Source organism: Vitis vinifera, chromosome 3, assembly GCF_030704535.1.
Source record: "Vitis vinifera cultivar Pinot Noir 40024 chromosome 3, ASM3070453v1".
NCBI lineage: Eukaryota > Viridiplantae > Streptophyta > Magnoliopsida > Vitales > Vitaceae > Vitis > Vitis vinifera.
The window spans coordinates 20,405,008-20,426,660 of record NC_081807.1 but is presented as its reverse complement, the minus strand read 5'-3'; the positions used below and the strand labels follow the sequence as shown (position 1 = coordinate 20,426,660).

Genomic DNA, 21,653 nt, shown 5'->3' with positions numbered 1-21,653 from the left:
GTATTGTTTTTATTATAGAAAAAGTATTGTTTTTTAACAAGTTTGAGGGACAAAGTATTAAATTTTAAATATAAGAGGACAAAACATAAAATATATCGAGATTAAGGAATAAAATGTATTTAATCCTAATTTTCATATTTTTATCACATTAGACATTAGGTATGTTGGTTAAAAATGAAATTATCGCTTAGATATAAAAATAAAAGTTATGTTTGACTAGTATAATAGAATATGAAATGATAGGTATATCCTAAAATGTCACATCTCATTTATAAGACAAACTTATTTTAGAATATAATTTTGGGAAATCATATTCATGGATATAATCCAATAAACGTGATAATTTAATGTAATATATGTTATAAGATATGTTATGTTTATGTATGTTTGTAAAATAAATTTTTTTAAAAATGGAATATATATTATTTTTTTAATATTTGATATTTGTTAAAAATTATATTTTATTCTCATATTTGTTATTAAAAAATATGAAATTTCTCTTACATTTAATAATATTTATGATTAAAATATTTATAAATAAATAAAATATCTATATATTTATATATATATATACAAATAATACATATATTAGTATTATTTTATAGTATATTTTATAAATATGTTTTTAGTTCTTTTTTAACCACAAATTTAATTTTTTTAATCAAAATTTTTTATTTCGCAAAATAATTAATATTAAAAAATTATGATAGATGAGATATTCATATTCTACATCTTAAATTATTATTAACATATGTAAGATATATTATAAATAAAAAAATTGGATAATATATATTATCATTTATCTCATCTCATGGCTGAACATATAATAAGATAAGAAGCAGAATAACTTTTAATTTTTCATTAACAATTAAATATGTGATTGGATATAATATCTCTTCTTTTATCCTATTTTATGTTATATTCGACTAACCAAATATGACCTTAATGCATGATATTCAATTATCACTTAGGGACTTTAATTTCATGACATGGTTTTTAAAATGGTGAATTAGGTTTGAGGAGGGTTAAAAGGATACAAAATATGACAAGACAAAAATGCCCAACTTTTATCCTTTCCTCATTTTTAGATTTTCTCCTCCTCAATTATCTTTTTTTTTAATCATTATTTTTTCTTTGAGATTATCATCTGATTAATTATTATTACTATTTAATAAAATTTTCAAATAATTATTTGTTACTAAAATTAATATAAATAATATGAATATTAATATCCATGTATATAATGCAATCAATTGCACTATATATGTATACCAATACATATATAGATTACAAACTTATACTTAGTTTGTAATCAAGTACTAAATATGTATAAGTAATGAAAACTTGACTCATTTAGTATTAAAAACCTTTTTGTTTGTTTTTAAATAAAATATTGTTAACCTTATTGTCTAAAATTATCGTTATTTATTTTTAATAAAAATCAATTATTCCTTTAAAATGTTAATATATGTACATTATACCCATTAAATATTTATTATAACATTAATATTTATTATAAAATATAAGAATTTTTATGAAAATAGAGAAACTTATGAATAATCATCCTTATTGATATAACCTCTTCCTAACTTTCTATAAAGGGAGACTTGCTAATGAAATAACATTCTATTTTTTGTTTAAATATTCCAATTTATTCTCTTCTCGTTTCTTTTTATAATTTTTTATTTTACAAGACATCATTTCTTTTTTTAATTCTTTTATTTTATTTCTAGCATCATTATGAGGTCACTGGAGTTTGTTTTTCAATTCTTTGCTATTCTATATAATAGAAAAAGATTTTCTATCGGTGACTCCCCCATTGAAGTGTAATAGAGAAGACTTTGCCTAATTTAAATTTCATGGGAAGGCATATAATAATATAATTTTTATTTTTATATAATTATTATAATTTGTTAATTGTTTTACTTTTTACAAGGGTACTCAATTTTATTTATCCATCTTACATAGAAAATGCTAGTAAATTAATAAAAAATAAATTTCATACAATGAGAAGTTATATGAAAAATGTTCCATTATAAAAAAATTATGTTTAACGAAAAGCTATGTAATTTTATTTTTTAAATCAAAAATTATGAAAACAAAAAAATCAACATTCTTTGCACTATCTAGAGGTTATGTCAAAGTTACTAATATGCATTTTGTTACGAAAAGAAGTTACAAAGAATAAAATTGTTAATTAACAATTTGTACAACAACATAAAATTCATATAACAAAAAGTTATGTTCGAAGTTATACCATCTTTATTTTTACATTTTATATTCCAAATCTCCTATCCTTCTACATCTCCAAAAAAAAGTCATCTCCCAAATCTCCTATGCGTGAATGATAATCTTCTCATAGGGAATCCTACTCCTGCAAAAATCAAAACCTCGTCCTTTAGTCTCAAATCTCCTCAATGTCGTGTGTATCCCAAGCGAATCCTAGTCTGTCCTTATTCTTGAAAATCTCCATGTAGTCGTGTGAAACCCTCAAGAGTCCTAATGGGCAGTCGTGGGCTAAGGGGGTCCTACCAAAATCAAAATCAATTTGGTGTCTTCCGATCCCAATGCCCACGCGTGAATCTCCAAGAGTCCTACCCTTCCTAGGATTCCCTGAGCCATCTTCGAATGAGTCTTCCTTTCCCATTTAAAATCTTAATCCTAAACTCCAACTCTCCAAACCGTGTACACCTTAAAAAATCCTCTTCAATCTCCAATTTTGATTTCCCAAACAACCTCATGCACATGTCATGCAATGTGATATAAAATGTCATCCTAAAATACATTTACATGAACTATCTTAAAGTGCACTTAAGAGAGTATTAAGTACAAAGTAATAGAGAATGAAAATAAATATTTTATTTTCATTTCTATTTTTTGGTGAATGAAAATGAATTTGGTGATTTCATTTCTAGTGTTTTGATAAACTAAGAATTTGATATTGGAATGATTATTTTTTTCCATTCTAATGTTTGGTAGTAATAAGAATAAGAATGATAGAGAAATAAATTAACAATAATACTCGTACACAGTTTAAAATAATTTTTTATTTATTTTAAAAAAATAAAATTTGAGAGTTTTTTTTGTAACTAAATAATAAGACTAAAAAAATAGTTTTATTATGATGAAAGACAGGGGCTTGATGAATGAAATTTAAGAGTAAAATAATAATTTTATATTTTCTTATGGAATGAATGAATTAAAATACCACTTATTTGTAATGAATTGAAATCCTACTTATAAGTGGGATTTGATTTCTACCGGAATCATTTTTTATTTCATTCTTATCTTCATAAAATTTATCCAAACATGGGAACGAGGAAGGGAATGAATGAGATGTTTATTCTCACTCCTCGTTCCCATGTACCAAACACCCCCCTAAATGTAATGAACTAAAATATGCATTTAGATGAACCATCATAAAGTGCACCTAAACTAAGATGCAACTAAGAAATTTCCTAAAATACAACTAAGTAAGCTAGGTTAAGTGAACGAAACCTAAAACATAATTAAGTTAAGCGAGCTGAGTTAAAGTGCAACTAAGTGAGTTATACCTAAAATGCAATTAAGTAAACTAAGTCAAGATATTACTAAGTGAGCTAAGTTAAAGTGCAACTAAGTGAACTAAATGAACTAAACCTAAAACGTAACCGAGTGAACTAAACTAAAATGCAATTAAGTGAATTAAACCTAAAATGCAATTAATTAAGTGAGTTAAACCAAAATGCAACTAAGTGAGTTAAATATAAAATGTAACTAAGGGAGCTAAATTAAAGTGCAACTAAGGTCACATTTGGGATCCATAAAAAAATCCTTTAACAATGAATCTCCAAAGGTGACTAAAAAATAGTACCAAATGAATGACAATGGACCACCATGGGACGGTTATAAGGCAAAGAAAAGTGAAAGAAAATACATAGAATAACATATGCTAGGACAAAATGGAAGGTCTACATCAAGATAATGATTTGTATAAGCAACTAACCAAGGATTCTAAAAACAGCTGAATGATGAACAATTTGTATAAATGAGAGGTCATCCATATAATGACAATTAAGTAAAGATCCAAAGCTAGCTAAGAAGATTAAAGAACCAATAAATATCATGTGTGAGCCATGGAATATACAGGGGTCAAACATATGTAGAGATCCAAGCAGTACTCAACAAAATTAATAAATAAATAAGTAATAGAATATCTACTGAAACTATGAATATAAAATATCCAAGTGGTGATAAAAATAGTCATTCATATTACCAACAAGACAAAATAACCATAACAAAGCTAAGCATGTCTAAAAGATAATCCAGAGTATGAAATGTATATATTAAAACATGTCCAAAAAACAGAAAATCTTCTAGCTTAGATATGCCCATATGAAAATATCTCCCCTTTTGGCAGCATAAAAAACAAGGGGAAAAACAAAACTAGCTCGGAGTCAAGGCTGGGGAGGTGGAGGTGGAAAGATGGAGCGAAGGTAATCCATCATCTGGTTGTGCTGAGAGTGAACCTGAGTCGACAGAATATCAAATTTAGTCTGGAACTACAGAGTCATCTGTGTTTGATACGAGTCCATGCACTCCTCAATAGACTAGAAGCGAGGATCACTAAACAGAGCAAACTCCTCAATGCGAGTGCCAAGGGACCCAATCTGAGCAGAGATATCTGCCCAGTACTGCTGAGCAGAGGATGGATTGGTGTATGGCACAGTGAACTCAAACAATGAGGTGGTGGGGGCTAAGGAATCTTAGTGAGAGACGAGACTCCTCAGTAGACATAGTTAGCACTGGATGAGTCAGAAATGGCATCTCGAGCTAATCGGAATGGAGAGGCTTCTCAGTATGCATCTCCTCAGTATCAGGGTCTGGCTAAAACTCTCCTCTCTCCATGCCAAGTATCTCGGCTTGCTCTTCAACAAGCTCATCAGCAAACTCCTTACCACCCTACTTGCGAATCCTAGAGCCATTTGGAAGGCGCTCAAACTACATCTGATCCATGGATTTCCAATTATATGCCATAAGCTGTGGGGCACTGGACATCGTTCTCAGCCCTCAACTCCACGTTATACGCCTTTAAAATCTGAGTAAACAGATATCTACGAGAGTATCTTGGACTGGCTCTCACAAGTGCTGGAAAATAATAAATCCAAGATTGATTCTTTTGTCGATCATGATGGAATCAATCAAAATTTTCCTGTCAAACATTTATGCAAATGCAAAGCAGGGGGGAGTCACCAAGATGAGGCAAACGATGAAAGCAAAAGTCGGAAGAGAATATCCACAAGTTCACAGTTGGAGAAAGCTCACATCCTGAAATAGAGAAGATTGAGAAAATGTGGGAAGAGATCCTTATGAAGATAAGAGCAGCAGAGTACACGGGGAATACAGATGCATTGTTTACAGGCATAGTGAGAAGCTAGCCATTCCACTTGGGATAATCAGGCGGGAAGCTGGAACACCAATTCGGATAGTGAACAACTTGCTACATAGCTACCAAGCTGATTTCAAAAGTTTTTTATTCCATCGTTTCAAACAAGGTTTGTGCTCTTGCAATCCATGTCACTAATCTTTCTCACACTTCATACCAGAAGAACTGAAAAGGAGCTACTCAAGTATCTGTTTATTTTAACTAGACTCACCACTAAATTTGTTCCAACAATTTAAAAAAAAATTGTTGGTCAAGTAAAGTTAATCAGATAAGATAATACAACCCAGAAGCACAGAGAAAATAATTAATGAGGGGGAACAGGCAATTGACCAGCAACATATAGTTGAAACACTCGACAAATGAAAACAGAACTGTTATACAGGAGAAAGACGAGCCGTATAAGAACCATTGGCATATTTCAAGCCTTTTAAAAAGGCCGAATGCATGTAAGAAGTTACAACAGCCTCCGGAACCCCAAATGCATATGTGCTTTCTTGTATGGCTTCACCTGTTGCTGCTTGGGTATCAGATTTCTGGCCAACAGTTTCAACAGCAGCATTTAGGCCAATTGAAGTAGGCTCTGTTGTAAAACTGCACACACACACACAAAGTTAGCTTATTCTTGTTAGCCAGCTGGTAATGCTATCTATATATGGCCATACAACATGCCAACAAATGTGTGTAAAATAATATCTACTGACATGGTTTCCAGTAAGATGAATAACTGAAAGCCAAAGCTCGTAGCTACATATATTTATTCTTCTACCACTACTGCAGCTTTTTGTGGTGAGATTAGGGTTAGTCATAGAAAATAATCAGGCACAATTGTCATACCTTGCCTCAAAGCTCCTCCCTTCAGAACCCATGGTTGCACATATACTGGATATTATCCACGGTGGAATGTACGCATCCTTGATTTCAATGCTATAGGAGAGACCAGCTGAAACACTTTCAATTGCTTCGTCTTTCATTTTGGATCCTTTAAGAGGAAAAGCAACATGATCAGCTCTCTTCAACTCCCTGCAACTGACCTGCAAAAGAAGTCACTACTGAAAAATTCCAAGCATCTACCCCGCAGGAATTAGCAAGGAAAACCAAGCAACTAAAATTAATCATAATAAATATTTATCTTTGTACAAGTAATAAAATTTATAAAGAACCATTTTGCTCTAATTTCAAAGGATGACTACTGTCCTTCCAAGGTAATCGGTAATCCTATAAAAGAAAAGCAATGTATTCTGAGAATCTGAGTAGGTTATATTACATGACAAGGGTGGTAATACATGCATCGGACCTCTTTGTGTCAGATGCAGATACAAGGAAAGGTTGATAAATGATTATAACAATAAGAAAAGGTGGAATAAGGATTGGTCAAAGTTACTTCAATCATGTTAGAACAAAGTTCAGTGATCCTATTTGATGACACTTTGAGAACACAAAGCAGTAGCAGGGAAGCACTTGCCATTAGAAGGTTCAAAATTTTGGACCACCCCACCCATATGCACAGAAATGGTTCGGATATATTTTCAATATGGTGGTCTAAACATCCAACTGTTGGCCACCGTTTATGTGAGAATCTGGCTGAGACGTATATTTGCTCTTGGAAATGCATTCTTGGCCAAGGGATACAAAGGTCACTAACACCGGTCTATAACCATTAAATTTGAATTAAATTACACTTACCTCTGGAGCAGAAAGAGCAGCATTCTGAAATGGAACAGGTGAATACAGAAGAGGAACATCCACACTTGTCAAGGACGTCAAGAAAGATCTGGAAACAGCCATAAGAAATGAAGAACCACTGGCAATAAAAGAGAACAGAGATATAGACAAAGTACCTAACTTACTAGAGAGATGTAATTCTTCAGACATTAGCTAGGTATTTACCTATAATTTAGCATAAAGTCATATAAAGCATGCACATTCTTGTTTCCACTGAAAGACAGCAAAGACTGTGGGCTGTTATCCACATCAGATATGGAACCAAGACGTCGAGTCTGAATTGAAATGAGAATCACCAATGAGTAATAAATCACAAAGAACATCAGGAGAAGTAGGCATGCTTCTGTAACTAAGGAGGTTTTCATAATCAAATTTTGGAAAAAAAAAAACAGCAACAGACATCACTCTTTATATTTTGCCCTTGCTGCTCATAAATTTGTCATAAACTAAATGCCTAAGAAAATCCCATTGAGGCAACTGTAACAAGCAAGTAGTCTAAGCAAGCATGTAAGTTCCAAAAATGGCAGAGAAAGGCATCCCATGTTCTATTCCAGGTGTAAGTTAAGCAACGTGAAAGATAAAAGACAATCAAAATTAAAAGCATAGACAAAAACCTGGCCCAGATTGCATTTCTCAATCTCTGAGAGCTCAACCAGGTCTTCAGTGGTGGCTTGTTCTACTTTAGAATGGCAAAGAGGCATAGAGAAACAAACATCCTAGTTTTCATAATATACAGACAAAAGAAAAAGTTAGAGCTCATTGGATTAAAAAAAAAAATCACAAACATGGAAAAAATATATATATATAATCCAAAACAGAGATTAATTAGTTAAAATGGTTAGCACTGCAAGCCCTTAATATCATAATCTCAGAGGTCCAGCATCCTGAAAAGAAGACAGCTTATATGACAGGCACAAATTCATAAGCATATAACTCATTACATGGTTGCAGAGTTGGGGTTTGCCCACTAGGTTACCAAGATTTTCAACTTTGATCCACATTTGAACCCATCGTTATGCTGAATCAAAATGACAAAATCATTTATAGTTCTGAGCTTCCATATTTTTTTCTGAGTTCTTTGAACCCAATTATATCAAATTGAAATCAGATACGCTGCCCTAAAACAATCCAAGCAACCCCTGATCGCACATGCAACAGATGGAAACAATCACAAATTATGTCTGTTTGCCACATATGTTACAGGGATTTAGTTGCAAGTATTAGATACAGGTATGTGTTACACATCTAATCATTCAAATTCACAAACTCTAAGATACAAGGACTTTGCTGAAAGGAACTTACAATGGGTACAGATACTTGGACATGGTTAAAAGTCAAATATTTATGAGTGCTTACTTAGATCTATGTCTACTTTATTCATCATGGAATCCATAAAATCACCCTTTAGTAATCCAAGTCATATTACTCCAAGGCATGAAGGAAATGAGCTAAAAAATTTAATTTATATTGTCTGTCATGTTGTCTTTGGAAATTGCAAATTTTGTTAATATACAATTTGGATACATATTTCTTTCACTAATTTTATTTTATATCTATATATTTTTTATCATTTATCCATATCTATCCCTTTACCTTTATTTTATTACCTTTGTTTTGATTTATCATCTCTTTAAATGTTATTATCCTAAAAGTAAAAAATTTATGCTAATGAAGTACCAAGGGACCTGTTTTCTATCACCCCACCTGCCCAGAAAAACCCAATTTTTTTTATCTTTAAATATCCTCATAAAAGCCCTTTTTCTTTCCTCCTATCCTTGAATATCCTCAACAAAACCCAATTCCTTTTTTTAGTCTTAATTCATCTCATAAAGACCAAGTTCCAAAAATTTCACTTTAAAAATTATTGACCAATTAGCCAGTCCCAAGTAAAAAAACAAATAATATATCCCATGAGGATCCCACAACAATATCCATGCAATTTTTGTCAACATGGTTACTTTCAGCAAAATTGACAATCCAGGTATCACGTCTGTCACACATAGTCTCATGCATCCTTACCTAAATATGGCCACTTCTTCATTGATTCAAATTTTCTTTCATTTTCTTATATGAATTGAGAACTTAAAAAATAAAAAAATGAGAAGACAATTAGGGTTTTCCTCCAAGTCAGCATAATATACATCATCAGTCGATTATCCAACAGTTAAGTTTTGGGGCTTAACATGGTACAAGAGCTTTGGTTTCTAACAGGCCATAAGTTCGAACCTCATTGCTTGCTTAATCCCCATTATTGAGCCAAATACAAGCAAGAGAAGGTTGCATGTCAGGTGGAACGTTAAGGCTTTAGCCTAAGTCAACTTAACTCGATATACATTGTTGGCCTACTATATAAGACAAAATTACAAGAATTTTCTGAAAAAGCAAAATGATTGCTCAGCAATGAGAAAAAAACCAAAAATATAGAGCAGCCAATGCCTCAATAAAATCAAGGATGACAGTTTTTTTAGTAGGTAAAAGTCAAACACAGTAAACCCTCGGCCAGCCAATCAAGGTCCCTGATAAATTATTATCTCTCATGATCTAACAGTTAGCCACTTGGTCGGCAGATCAAGTTCCTTAATAAATATCAACTATTCTCAAAATCAATAAATTTGGTAATCCTCTTAATTTCACAAGAATGGTTTAAAATTGTTACTCCAAGATTAGCTTAGAAGTTTGCAGAAAGAACACAAAAATATTGTCACTGCACTCATTTCTGTCACAATTTTATAAACCTCGTATTTAAACCTCTAATAAAGAAGCAGCCACTATTTCCAGGTTTTTAAGTCAAAATAAGCAGCCCCATGATTTCTATTTCAATGCCACTATCTCAGTTAATACCAAGTGCCAAAAAAAAAAGTAATATCTTATTTCAGGAACTAATTTTTATATTCAAGCAGAAAAAACTCGAATCAGTATTTTTGAGTGAGATATAACATATTTTCCACATGAAAATTGCTTATGAACATGTTCCATAAAGAGCAAAATAAACTTCCTATCCATTCAAATTTTAAAAGATAAAAGAGATACATCTTACATGCTCTCTCAGCAATGACCTTAAGCCTCTTGTTGACTGGGAGATATAAGCATTACAGGACTGTTTCTTTCCTCCTGAGCCGTCACCACCAGCAAACACCACCACAAACTGTGAAGTACAAACTAGAAAGTTTCCGATAAAACAGAAAAATCAGTGTACAGTGTGACATACAAAATAAATTTAACTAATAAAAAAACCCAAAAAAAAAAAAAAAAAAATCCAGGCATAAAAATCCAAAATGAACAGATCATGCACATTTTGCTCCTATTACAACCTGAACAACCAAAAAGGCTCAAACATTATGGTCCACATAAGTCATGGTGTAGGGATTATAAGGAGAAAGAAAGAAGTTTCTTTCAATTTCAATGTTATAATTAGAGCTTCCAGAGAATAATAAATAAACTCTATAGTAGACACAACCAAAAACAATATGATGAAAGCATCACATAATTCAAATTGCTTTATATGCAATTATGTATTGAAAATTCCTAAAGAAAAAACTCCATTTTCGATAGGAAAGAAACCAGCCATTGCAAAAGTATGGCCTAGGCAAGCCAATTTGCCAAAGAAATTGTTGTGGTTATGAAGCAGCAAATTTAGTTACAGTGTCATAACACTACAGTATGCAAACCAGTGATGAATTGTCAGCCCCTACCATATGATTATATGGACAAGATCATTATGGATATTCAAAACCATCAAGAATCGAAGATAGACCTTCATGCTAGAAGTAAGGGAACATGTGAAAACGATCATGTATGAAAGATGTGAGAATGATAGATGACACCTCTTTGTCATCCATCCATTTCAGCCATCTTGGGTAATGACACCTCTTTGTCTTGGGATCTTATTTTCTGTTGGAATCTAACTAGTGTGGAGATTGAGGATCTTGAAAAACTAATGATTTTACTTTCCCATGTACATTTGTCTCCTTTTGTTCCAAATGCGAAAGCTTGAGCACCTTCTTCTTTAGGTGTATTTTCAATAAAATCTTTTTTCTTAGCCTTGTCCAATTTTTCAAATTCAGTTCCTTTCCAACCAGCTAAATTTATGTGGAAATCAAGAGTCCCTTCTAAGGTCATGGCCTTTGCCTAGTTAGTGGTACATAAGAAGGTAAATACCAATGACATGCTATATGTGAGAAGGTCGTTCAAAGCCCTTAACCCTGATTGGTGTATCCTATGTAGGAGTGGAGAGACAACTGATCATCTTTTCCTACATTGTCCAATTACTTTGGGGTTATAGCATAGGATATTCTCACAAGTTGGGATGGTGTGGGTTTAACCAAGCAGTATTCGCAATATGATGACTATTTCTTTCAAGTGTTTTGGGAACTCTACCAAAGGCAAAGACTCTATAGCAGATCATTTGTCTCGCTTTGTTGTGGACTAAGTGGAGAAAAAGGAATGCTAGGATTTTTTAGGATACTTGGAAGACACGAGATGATGTGAGACTTGCTTCACTTCTATGTTTCTTTTTGGGTCTATTGTACTAACATTTTTAAACCCTTTCCCTTGAGTGTAATTCACTTGAGTTGGCTTTCAATATGTACACCCTAAGGTTGGGCCTACAGGGTGAGGTTCCTAAATGAGCTTCAGGAGATGGTATACTTGTATAGGCCTTTTTGTTCTTTTAGTATAGCCTTCCTTGTATGTGAAGATTTCTTCAAGTCTTTTGATCAAGTTTGTATATTATGAGGAGGATTCTCATCCTTCTCATGTTTTTATAAACTTTTAATTAATACATCTGTTGTTTCTAATATAAAAAAAAAAAAAAAGAATGATAAATGACAACTAGCTGTCTTTATACTGAGCAATGGGCATAAAAGAATACATGGAGTGGTACTACACCAACTCAATCATGACACAGATTTTGTGTTGCATTAAGCAAGAATGCATTGTCCTTCATTTAATTTTGTTGTTCATTTGTTTCCAGCATGGTATTTTGATCAACAAAAGGGAAAATACCAATGTTAGTAAAAGCTCTCAAAAAGATACTTTACTCCATAAGCATGTTGAACTTGTAATATGTCAATCTTTTATAATAAGGTATTGTTTATGTATTATCAATGTTGGAGACACTAAGACTAAGAGAAGTAAATTTGGGAAGACATAACATCAGGACTATCACATGTAATGTGGTCTATTGTGCCAGACTATGTTATTTCATGTGAATGACTATCATAATATTCCACAAGATTCTGTGTTAGAATTACAGACTAGAATAGACTCTGATTTTTTTATGATATAGTCTTCAGTGTGTTATCTTGTCATCTATCTAAACCCAGTTTTGGTCAACATGAATGCAATTTAATTTCCAAATTTTCTGAGCTAAGAATATGGATTGTGACTCTTTAAGGCTTTTAGGTCACTATTATTTAACAACACACAGATTTTCCTTTCCATACAAATTCTCACACTTTATGAAATAATCGTCACAGTTATTTGGTAATCTATTGAAACCCGATTTTGTTTAATCAATGCAATTAATTCTTCAAATTTTCTAAGAATATAGAATTTGGATTAACTTCTAAATTATTATAAATTTTGAGGTTTAACTGAAAGTATACTTTTTTTAATGCAAATCACCAAAAATTTTTCTCAATGATGACATTGGCATAAACATAGATATATTAACATTATTATACCTAGGACCAATGAAATGTCAACTAAAACACCATGAAATGTCCACTAAAACCAACATTTGTAGCCTTGAGTTCAACACTAACAAATTATTAAATTTCAAAACTATAAGCATTTTGCTTCAAATTCATAAAATAATCAATATTGTTGTGATTCCTCCCACAATAGAGGGAAAAAAGGGAACAAATACACAAAGTAACAAACAGCTTATTTTTTTCCGTGTAATATTATCTTTTATTGTGACTCCAACAAGAGGAAGAAAAAAAAAAGCATTAATGCACAAAGTAACAAACAGCTTATTTTTCTCCATATAATACTATCTTTTCCTTTTTTATAAGAATTAGTACACCAAATAATTGCAATGCCCAGGAAGAACAAAGAGAACATAAATACTCAGAAATTTCATCACAATGACAAAGACCATGGGATTCCAAAAACGAAACAGAAACTGGCTAAAGCAATTAAGTGAGCCCAAAACATAAACTAATACTTTTTTTTTAATAAGTATTACTTTAGGCACAATTGAAAACTAATATGAAGCATGGAAGAAGGTAACACAGGAAAAGATCATTCACCATAAGGGATTAAAAAGGTATTCTATTAATCTGAAAGTAGTTCCATATGAACAAGATATGAAATCTTACAAGAACTTACGTACAATTGAAAACTACTATGAAGCATGGAAGAAGGTAATTACCATAGAAGATATTACAGATATTCTTTCTAAGCATGTAATAGAGACTTCGAAATGAGTCCTCCCATGCTAGTTGTCGTTTGATTAAGAAATCTGCTTCCACAGAATTGACCAAGAAAATTTGTTATAAGAAAAATTGAGGAGAAGAAAGGAAAAGAAAAACTTAAATTTCATACTAATAAAATATTTGGCTCACAAACCTCCCTCTGCAGCAGATAAGGTCAATGCTGATATGACAGATGGTGGTAGAGAAGATTGAGGGTGTACCCAGGAGTGCAAAGCTCTATAATTGAATATTTGGGCAGTGGAAGTGAGCCCAGAGGAGCAGCTAATATTTTGATCTTTGGAACAACCAAATTGAGGTGTGAATAGGGTCGTACCATTGTAAGTAGCAGACATGTTCAATCTATGAAACCTAGGAAATGGCAATTCGAGATAAGGTTAATTACCTAAAATCACCTCCTACTAGCAATCTAATGGTGAGTGTCGTGGAATATACATTAGTAGTGCATACATAGATTATGCAACAATCTGCATACACGTAACCCATATATATGGCAAGATGAATATTTTATTAATGCATAAACTAGTAATGCTTACGAATACCAACACAATATAGAACCAATGATCTAGGAATAAATATAAAAAGAATATATGATATCAAATGAATCAGCATAGGCTAGACATAATTCAATGATATTTCTTCTAGTCAAATATGAGTACAAAAATTTATTCTTCAAGGAAAAATAGCAAATGTATCCCAAAGCAGAAATATATGTGGGTTAATTAAATGTTAGCACCAAAGTATGAATTTTTAAAATTTGATTTAACAGAAAAAATAAGATCCAAATACTACAGCAAAAGAGCATCAAAATAATACAAAAGAAAATTAGTAAAGCATCTAAATCTCACACCATCACCACTTAACTGGCAATTATGATATTCTCTCAAAATTTCAAGCAACAAAATTATAGTTTCATGGGAAAGACATCTGGACAAGTGAAACAGGATATTTAGAAAAGATCAACAGTAATTTGAATGTAAATCACTCTCATGCCTGAATCATTCCCAATGGGCAAACAATAACATGCCTATGCCCCAGACAGTTATGAAAAAAGGAAGTTGCAATTGAAGAATAACTAAGGTTGTGCCATTGAAGTAACAATTCTCTTTTATTGCGTAAATTTTTCCCTCATAAAATTTTGTTCATAAATAAAAATTTTAGATTACTTCTTTCTTCCACAGCATCTTCTATACACAGATAACCAATTCCTTTGAATACTACAGATTCTCAAAGAATTGCACTGACAAATTCATTATGGTTAAAGTTTCCATCATATAGCATTAAACAAAGTGCACTACCAACCACCTAAACAATAAAATGAACCCATTATCTTATCTTCATATCCCTGAAAATCAGAAAAACCAAAAGTTATGTTGAATTGTATTTCTCTCAATAATGCATCAGTCCAGTTTTTCAGTAAATTGGTATGGTATAGATAATTTTCAAGAACAGAGTAAGCATGAGACTAACTGGGCATGCCATTTAACTTCAAGGGAATAACCAATATAAATAAGTAATCAAGTTTAGGCACACAAGTTGGTCAAATCTTATACAAACAAATGGACAGATAGCCAGTCATCATTCTCCAAACCACTCAAGTACAATTACATATTTGAAGGCTATATCCTCAATCAATTTATGTAGTAGTCCAATTAGTAATTTTGTTTTTGTATTTGTGACTGCATTGTTAAAAAAATTTATATGCACCACTTATTGTGTTACATGTTTCTGAAAACCTTATCCAATGAAGGAACCTGATTTAAATAAGTCACAGTAACAACATATTATTTACCTGCAGTTAAGCCTGGTATAATTTTGATAAAACCTTAAATCTTACAAAAGAAAATAAATAAAAAATAAAATAAATAAAAAAAATAAAAAATTCAACATGATAAGAATGCGCACAGTGAGAGCATTTTTTTGAAAAAAAATATTACACAGTGAGAGCATCTTCAATGCAAATTGCTAAAACAACAAATGCCAAACTTATTTTTTGGCATTGGTAATTACTCTCCAACTTAAATATTAAACTAACAATGCCAAATTTTAGTGCTGGACCACAATGCAATCAACCACCATTCTCCAACCAAATGCCAAAGATCGCATTGCATTTGGCAATGCTAAAAGGAAAGCCAAATAATGGCAGCTGCCATTGGAGTGCCAATATTTAAAAACTATGTTGTTTTTTGGCAATAGCAAACTACTTTGGTATTGCATTAGAGATGCTCTAAGCATGGATACAAGCGAACGAGCTGCTTCTTCTAAGCTATGCAATTTAGTATAAAAAATAGATGAACAAACCACACTCATAATTTTCAGATATTATATAATTTATATAAAAATATATATTAATATGTTATTAGGTCCTTGCGTTTGTATCCTACCTTTTGAGGATATATATATATATATATTTTATCAAAAACAACAAATGTGTTAAATTAAGGATAAAGAAACACAAAAGAAGGATGAGGAATCCTCCCAAAAATACAACAGACTTGTTGATGCTACATTGTTTTTCATAGAACATATTTTATGGTAGTCATCCTAAACCACCAAAAACCCTTATCTAGGCTTCTCAAGTTAATAGCTTAAGTTCAACACCAGTTTCATGCATCAGATCACATCCAAAAAAACAAATTCCAGATGAAACTAGAGTAAAGATGAGGAAGCATTATTTTTCACCCTTAAAGTAAACAAAATAATCTCTAGAAATAGGTGAGATATGTAACTATAATGAGAACCAACCACACAGAACATATCAGCAGACTCACCAGTTCACAGAGGAAGAAGACACTATCTGCATATTAGTTTTTAACGTAAAATCCAGTGGGGCCTTTTGCCCAGGAATATGAAATTCAGAGCAGAAATTGCCAGAAGAGATTGAAGTAAGATTGCCAAACTTTTCAGAAGAATCAGCAGCTAAACCAGAAAAAGCAGGGGGTTCACGGGCAACCAGTCCTTTTAATGCTCTATCCTGTGAAAATAAATAGATTTATTTTTTGACACAGAACTTTCTTCAGGTAAATAAAAGGGGAAAATGCTAACAAAAATACCATATCAACAGAAACTATTTCAGATATCCTCTCACTACCAAGTGATAATTCAGCCACACTACGAAATGTGCTTTGACTGCACTTTTCAGCATATTCACAATCTTGCCTTGTACCATCTTTGGAAACTGCAGCTGAAGCCACAGTATTCTCTGGACTGATAGAAATAAGAAATAGAATAAATATGAAAAAAGCAAACGACTTATTAATTATAAAAAAAGTACACTGTCCTGGAAATGCATACCATGAAAGTTGTGGATGACTCTTGACAACTGAATTTGAAGAAACACGCATATTCTTCACGCAGCCAGCCGGCTCAGTTGAAATATCTTCCTGCACATATTAAAAAATTTGAATAAATTAAGACAGTAATAATGCATGGTAAATTGCATGGCATATTCAATATCTTGACAGATTAATGATTTGACAGTTCTAACATGTTACAGTAAACATACTTGATACTAAATCAATTTTAAATGAAAATGTATAGTACCTTAGCATTTTCTTTTCCAGGAAGCATCCTAAACCTAGACTTTCTGGCAGGAAAAACTTCATCCATACGGGTGTCAATGTATCTTGGAACTTTGAAAACATCTTGTTTCTTGAGCTCATTGGTGTTCCTGAGAGAAGCAAGCAAGAACTTAGTGAAATATAAATCAAGGTAATTTAAAGAAATACAACAAAGCTTACCTTGTAGAACCAAGCAAAGGAGCTGGAGATTCATCTACAAGCTCTATAACATTCCTTCGCTTTAACTGCTCTCCCTATAATAGACACAGAAAATCTTAAGAATTTTCCTCCAGAAACATTTGCAAAGATCATGCAGAAAGCTCCTCAGAAACCAAATTGCAAAGAAATGTGGTAAGATTTGTTGCCAATTAAGGATAATATTTGAAGTCTATAAAGCTAAAGTAAAATGCAACAGTTCCATTTTACATCACATGAAAAGTTGGAAGATGCTGTACACCACAGCAACTGGATATCACAGCATCCGACTTTGATCAGGGTCCAGCCTGTTTTTATGTTTGTTCCATGAGTCAACCCATTAAATTGCAGGCCATGACAGTAAGAAATCCAACCACAGATTTTTTTTTTTTAAAATGCATTCTAGTGTGGCAACAAATATAATACCCACCAAAAAAAATCATTAGTAACTTAGGAAGATGAAACCAAAAGATGAAAACACTGCTGTAATTCCCAAGAGACTTCTATTAATGTGAAACCAAATAAATTACCCACCAAAAAATCATTAATAACTTCCATAAAACAAAACCAAAAGACAAAAGCATTGCAGTATTTCCCAGGAAATGTGCATTTTTCCATATTCAGCATGACTTTCATGGTTGATAAAAATAAATAAAACTTGCAACTTTCTTTATTAGAAACAAAAAACATTTTCATTGAAAAAGTAAACAAGAGAAGGATAAGAAATCTTTCCCTAATTATAAAACTTGATCAAAAGAAAGGAAAAAAGAAATCCAAAAGACATTGAAATGTTTCAACACTGCTATTTTAACCCTTTCGATCTACATATTGAAAGTCAATCAAGTTAAATAATGTTGAGAGGAATTCCCTTGAAAACTATAGTAGTAGAGGCCCAAAATGATGAATAGAGGTAGACTAGGTCTCATATCATTTCGAAAGTCCTCCACTTGTCTTCAAAGATCCTTACATTTCTTTCCCATCATACTATCCAATCAATGTAAAACAAGCTATTTGACTTTACCCCAGCTAGTGCTACCCAAACCCCTAAAAGAAATGGTGAACATGTCTCTAGCAATTCTAGAAGGAACCTAATCCAACCTACCGACTAGTTTGAATAGCTCATGTCATAACTCCAAAGTTGTCGAACAGTGTAAAAAAGGTGATCCATTGATTCTCAACTATCCATACACAAAGTTCAATAATCCGATCTTAAGGCTTTGAACAGTCTTCTCACCTAAAGCAAGTCATTGGTATTAACCTTCTTGTTAGCCGCTATAGAAGCAAATGCCTTGACCTTTGGCCAAGCTTTTGATTCCCATATGAAATTAGCAAGAGAAAAGAAAACTAAAGTTAAATGATTAAATGAGGTCAAGAAAAAAGATTTGACCAAAAATAAGTTGAAAGGTGATAATGGCCAAGGTTTCATATCTAGGGATGACAGTGTTAGATTAACACCATTGGGAATGGACATGAGTCTTTCAAGATCCTCTGTCTTTGAATCCATAAGGTTTCGCTGAAAGTCAAAGTTTCAAGTAAGAGGAGAAGATAGACCATGGACAAATGAAATAGAAGAATTTTGAACTAATAAAAGCTTGTAAAGACTTAGAAATTGTGCAACCAAAGGTTAATTCCCCTAACACAAATCTTCCCCAAACGGATTTTTAACCCATTTTCCACTAAAATGTTGGCATCTCAATCGTTTGGATGTGTCTCATACATGCCCAAGATGACCTTGTGCCATAAAGCAATACTCTCCCTAGGATACCTCCACAACCACTTCCCTAAGAAGGCCTTATTTCTTGAAGATATGCTCCTAAACCCAAAGCTACCTTCCTCCTTAGGCTTGCACACTTAGATCCAGCTTATAAGATACTATCTCTTTCCCTCCCCAAACCCTAACCAAAGAAAATCCTTTTACATGTTCTTAATTTTTGTTGTCACTAAGAATGGAATATTATAGAACAAAAGGAAGTTGCTAGGGATGTGAGAAAAACAAGACTAAATTAGAACTATTTTTCCACCTATAGACAAAAAGGCTTTTTTCCACCCATCCAGTCTTGAAATTCTATGGTCGGATCTCAAAAGACTCTAGCCTTGGGATTCCCCCCATTGGAAGACCCAAATAAGTTAAAGGTTAATTGGAAACTTTAAATTCTAAGAACGAAACCAATCTAGCAATTTGATCTCGACTCATATTGATTCTTGACAACGTGCTCTTGTCTAGATTGATATGAAGTCTGGAAATGTGGCCAAAAATCAACAAAATGATCTCAAGATTTTGCAACTCTTCTGCATTGGCCTTAGAAAAAGAGACAGTGTTGTCTGTGAATTGCAAATACAGCACTTGTCTTAAATGTTGGTAGTCCCAATTGTGTTGGAACAAGGAGTCCTACTTCTCAATATAGTCAAGTGCAAATAAGTGCTACTTCTCTTAGAAAACTGCCCGGCATCCCCATGAGGGCTCTTTCCTTGCAAGAGAACAGACATAGATTCATGAAAAGGCTACAATATGTCAAATAAAAAATGCTCAGAGCCATTCAATTTTTTTCCTTTCTTTGTTGCACCAGGAGAGTGTAGAAGTAGATAATCAGAGTAATCTTCCTTTCCTTGTATGTGAAGCAAACATGCAGAGCAACAGCTATGTTCCTTCATCTCATAAAACTTGCAAATTAACAAATTAACAATTAAAAAAGAAGACACTACCTGCCAAGATCTTCCATGTAGAAGGCTAAAGAAACTCATTTTATGCCCAATTTATCATCTAATAATGCAGAGAATAGAGAGAACAGAGCAAGACCATGAATTCAGAAACTTACTCTCAATTCCGATGGTGTCTTCCTTTTAACTCCTGCCTCCACCTTCCCAGAAACCCCACCAAAACGAATAGAGTTGGAAGATAAAGGACCAGCTGTAGCAACCTTCGCCATACTAGTCTGAAATACTAAGACAATAAGTCCTCATACAATCAATTCTATTCCTACAAGCATATCTATAAACTGTGCTATTAACATTTCAAAAGGAAAGTACGAAAAAAATTATCATTAAAAGAAAATATTTACTAAAAAACAATCAAATTCTTCAAGATCCTAAACTAAAATTTTATATGATATAAAAACAGTCAGATATTTTGTACAAACTCTACTTATTTTTTACAGACGAAATTGTGCATTCTTGAAATCCATTCTTTTAAATCACTACAGGTTTCAATTGGAAAAGCCACCATTCAATTCACCAATGGAAAATGTTTCCAGGAAAATTCTTCCCAGAACAAAAAAAAAATGAATTTCAGCCATAAATAGCTCATAATTCCCAGCCAAACTTAATGATACAAAAATTCATCAGAACAAGTACATCCACAACCATCTCCCTTTGATTACCACCAAAACCAGAGAAAAGGGAGGAAAGCAATGGAAATTTTAACTTTTTTTTTTTTTTCCAAAAAGAGAAAAAATGAAAGTCGCATGGAGACATAGTAAGCAAGGTATTTCCAAAATCATTTTTAAAAAAATCCAAAAATTAGCATAGTTAACAACCGAAAACTATCAAAAAAAACAACAAGCCTCGACACATGGAAATGAAATTCTCTCTCCAAACACTGTTTTCATTTCAGCAAAGCAAAAGGCCCTTAACATTCCCTATCCCATCTATATCTTGTTTTGCGTCTAAAACCCTAAACTTAAATCTTAGTTTTTTCCATCTCCCTACACTTCCTTAGCATACAAGGACATAATAAAATCATTCTCGCAAGACAATTCTCCCACAATCTAGTTTATGACTAATCAAACAGAGCCCAGGCGACCACATTCACAATATCTCCAATCTATGCAATAGACTGTAAAGATTCGATCGCTAGAACAGACTTCAAATCGGAAACTTCAAAAACTTAATAGTTTCAGAACCAATGAGGTTTACAGGAAAACATATTACCTCGATGGAGTTGAATTCCTGAAAAAATGTAAAGGAAAAAAGGCTAGAACTTGTCACAATGCCCTAGCCTCTGTTTGGCTTTGTGGAAAGAGGGCGAGAAAATGCGGTAAAAACGAGTTTCATTTGAACAATTGGTTTCCCTCCGGTCCCTAACGGCGTTAGGCCCAATGTCAACGCCCGTCATAACATTATAAAACATCATCTGGGCTTGGAGCATGATGGGCTCAGGCCTAAAATTGAGGAGAAAAAAGTTGTGGGCCTGAAATTAGGTTGTCAAGGACTCGCCTTTAGGACCCACGTCATTTTGGGATGCTATCTGCTTACTATTTTAGGATTCAAACTTTTCTTTCATTTTCTCGTTAATTTCTCAGCACCCAAACGACGATA

General features: G+C 32.7%; 1 protein-coding gene across 2 annotated transcripts; it reads right to left on the bottom strand.

Moving 5' to 3' along the window:
* Nucleotides 1-5,602: 5,602 nt before the first annotated feature.
* Nucleotides 5,603-21,425, bottom strand: LOC100257121 (uncharacterized). Of its 2 annotated transcripts, none has more exons than XM_019217916.2 (15): nt 21,267-21,425; nt 20,156-20,280; nt 17,325-17,398; nt 17,128-17,254; nt 16,879-16,967; nt 16,638-16,791; nt 16,356-16,558; nt 13,721-13,935; nt 13,524-13,613; nt 10,185-10,306; nt 7,762-7,863; nt 7,313-7,422; nt 7,109-7,196; nt 6,260-6,456; nt 5,603-6,016 (listed from the first exon to the last, which is right to left on the bottom strand). In XM_019217916.2, the coding sequence occupies exons 2-15, from the start codon at nt 20,264-20,266 to the stop codon at nt 5,800-5,802; spliced, it is 1,899 nt and encodes a 632-aa protein (XP_019073461.1). In that variant the 5' UTR covers nt 20,267-20,280; nt 21,267-21,425; the 3' UTR covers nt 5,603-5,799. The 2 variants fall into 2 exon arrangements, with proteins under 2 accessions (XP_019073461.1, XP_010648208.1); XM_010649906.3 differs by having other exon boundaries at nt 20,156-20,272.
* Between the last annotated feature and the right edge of the window lie 228 nt (nt 21,426-21,653).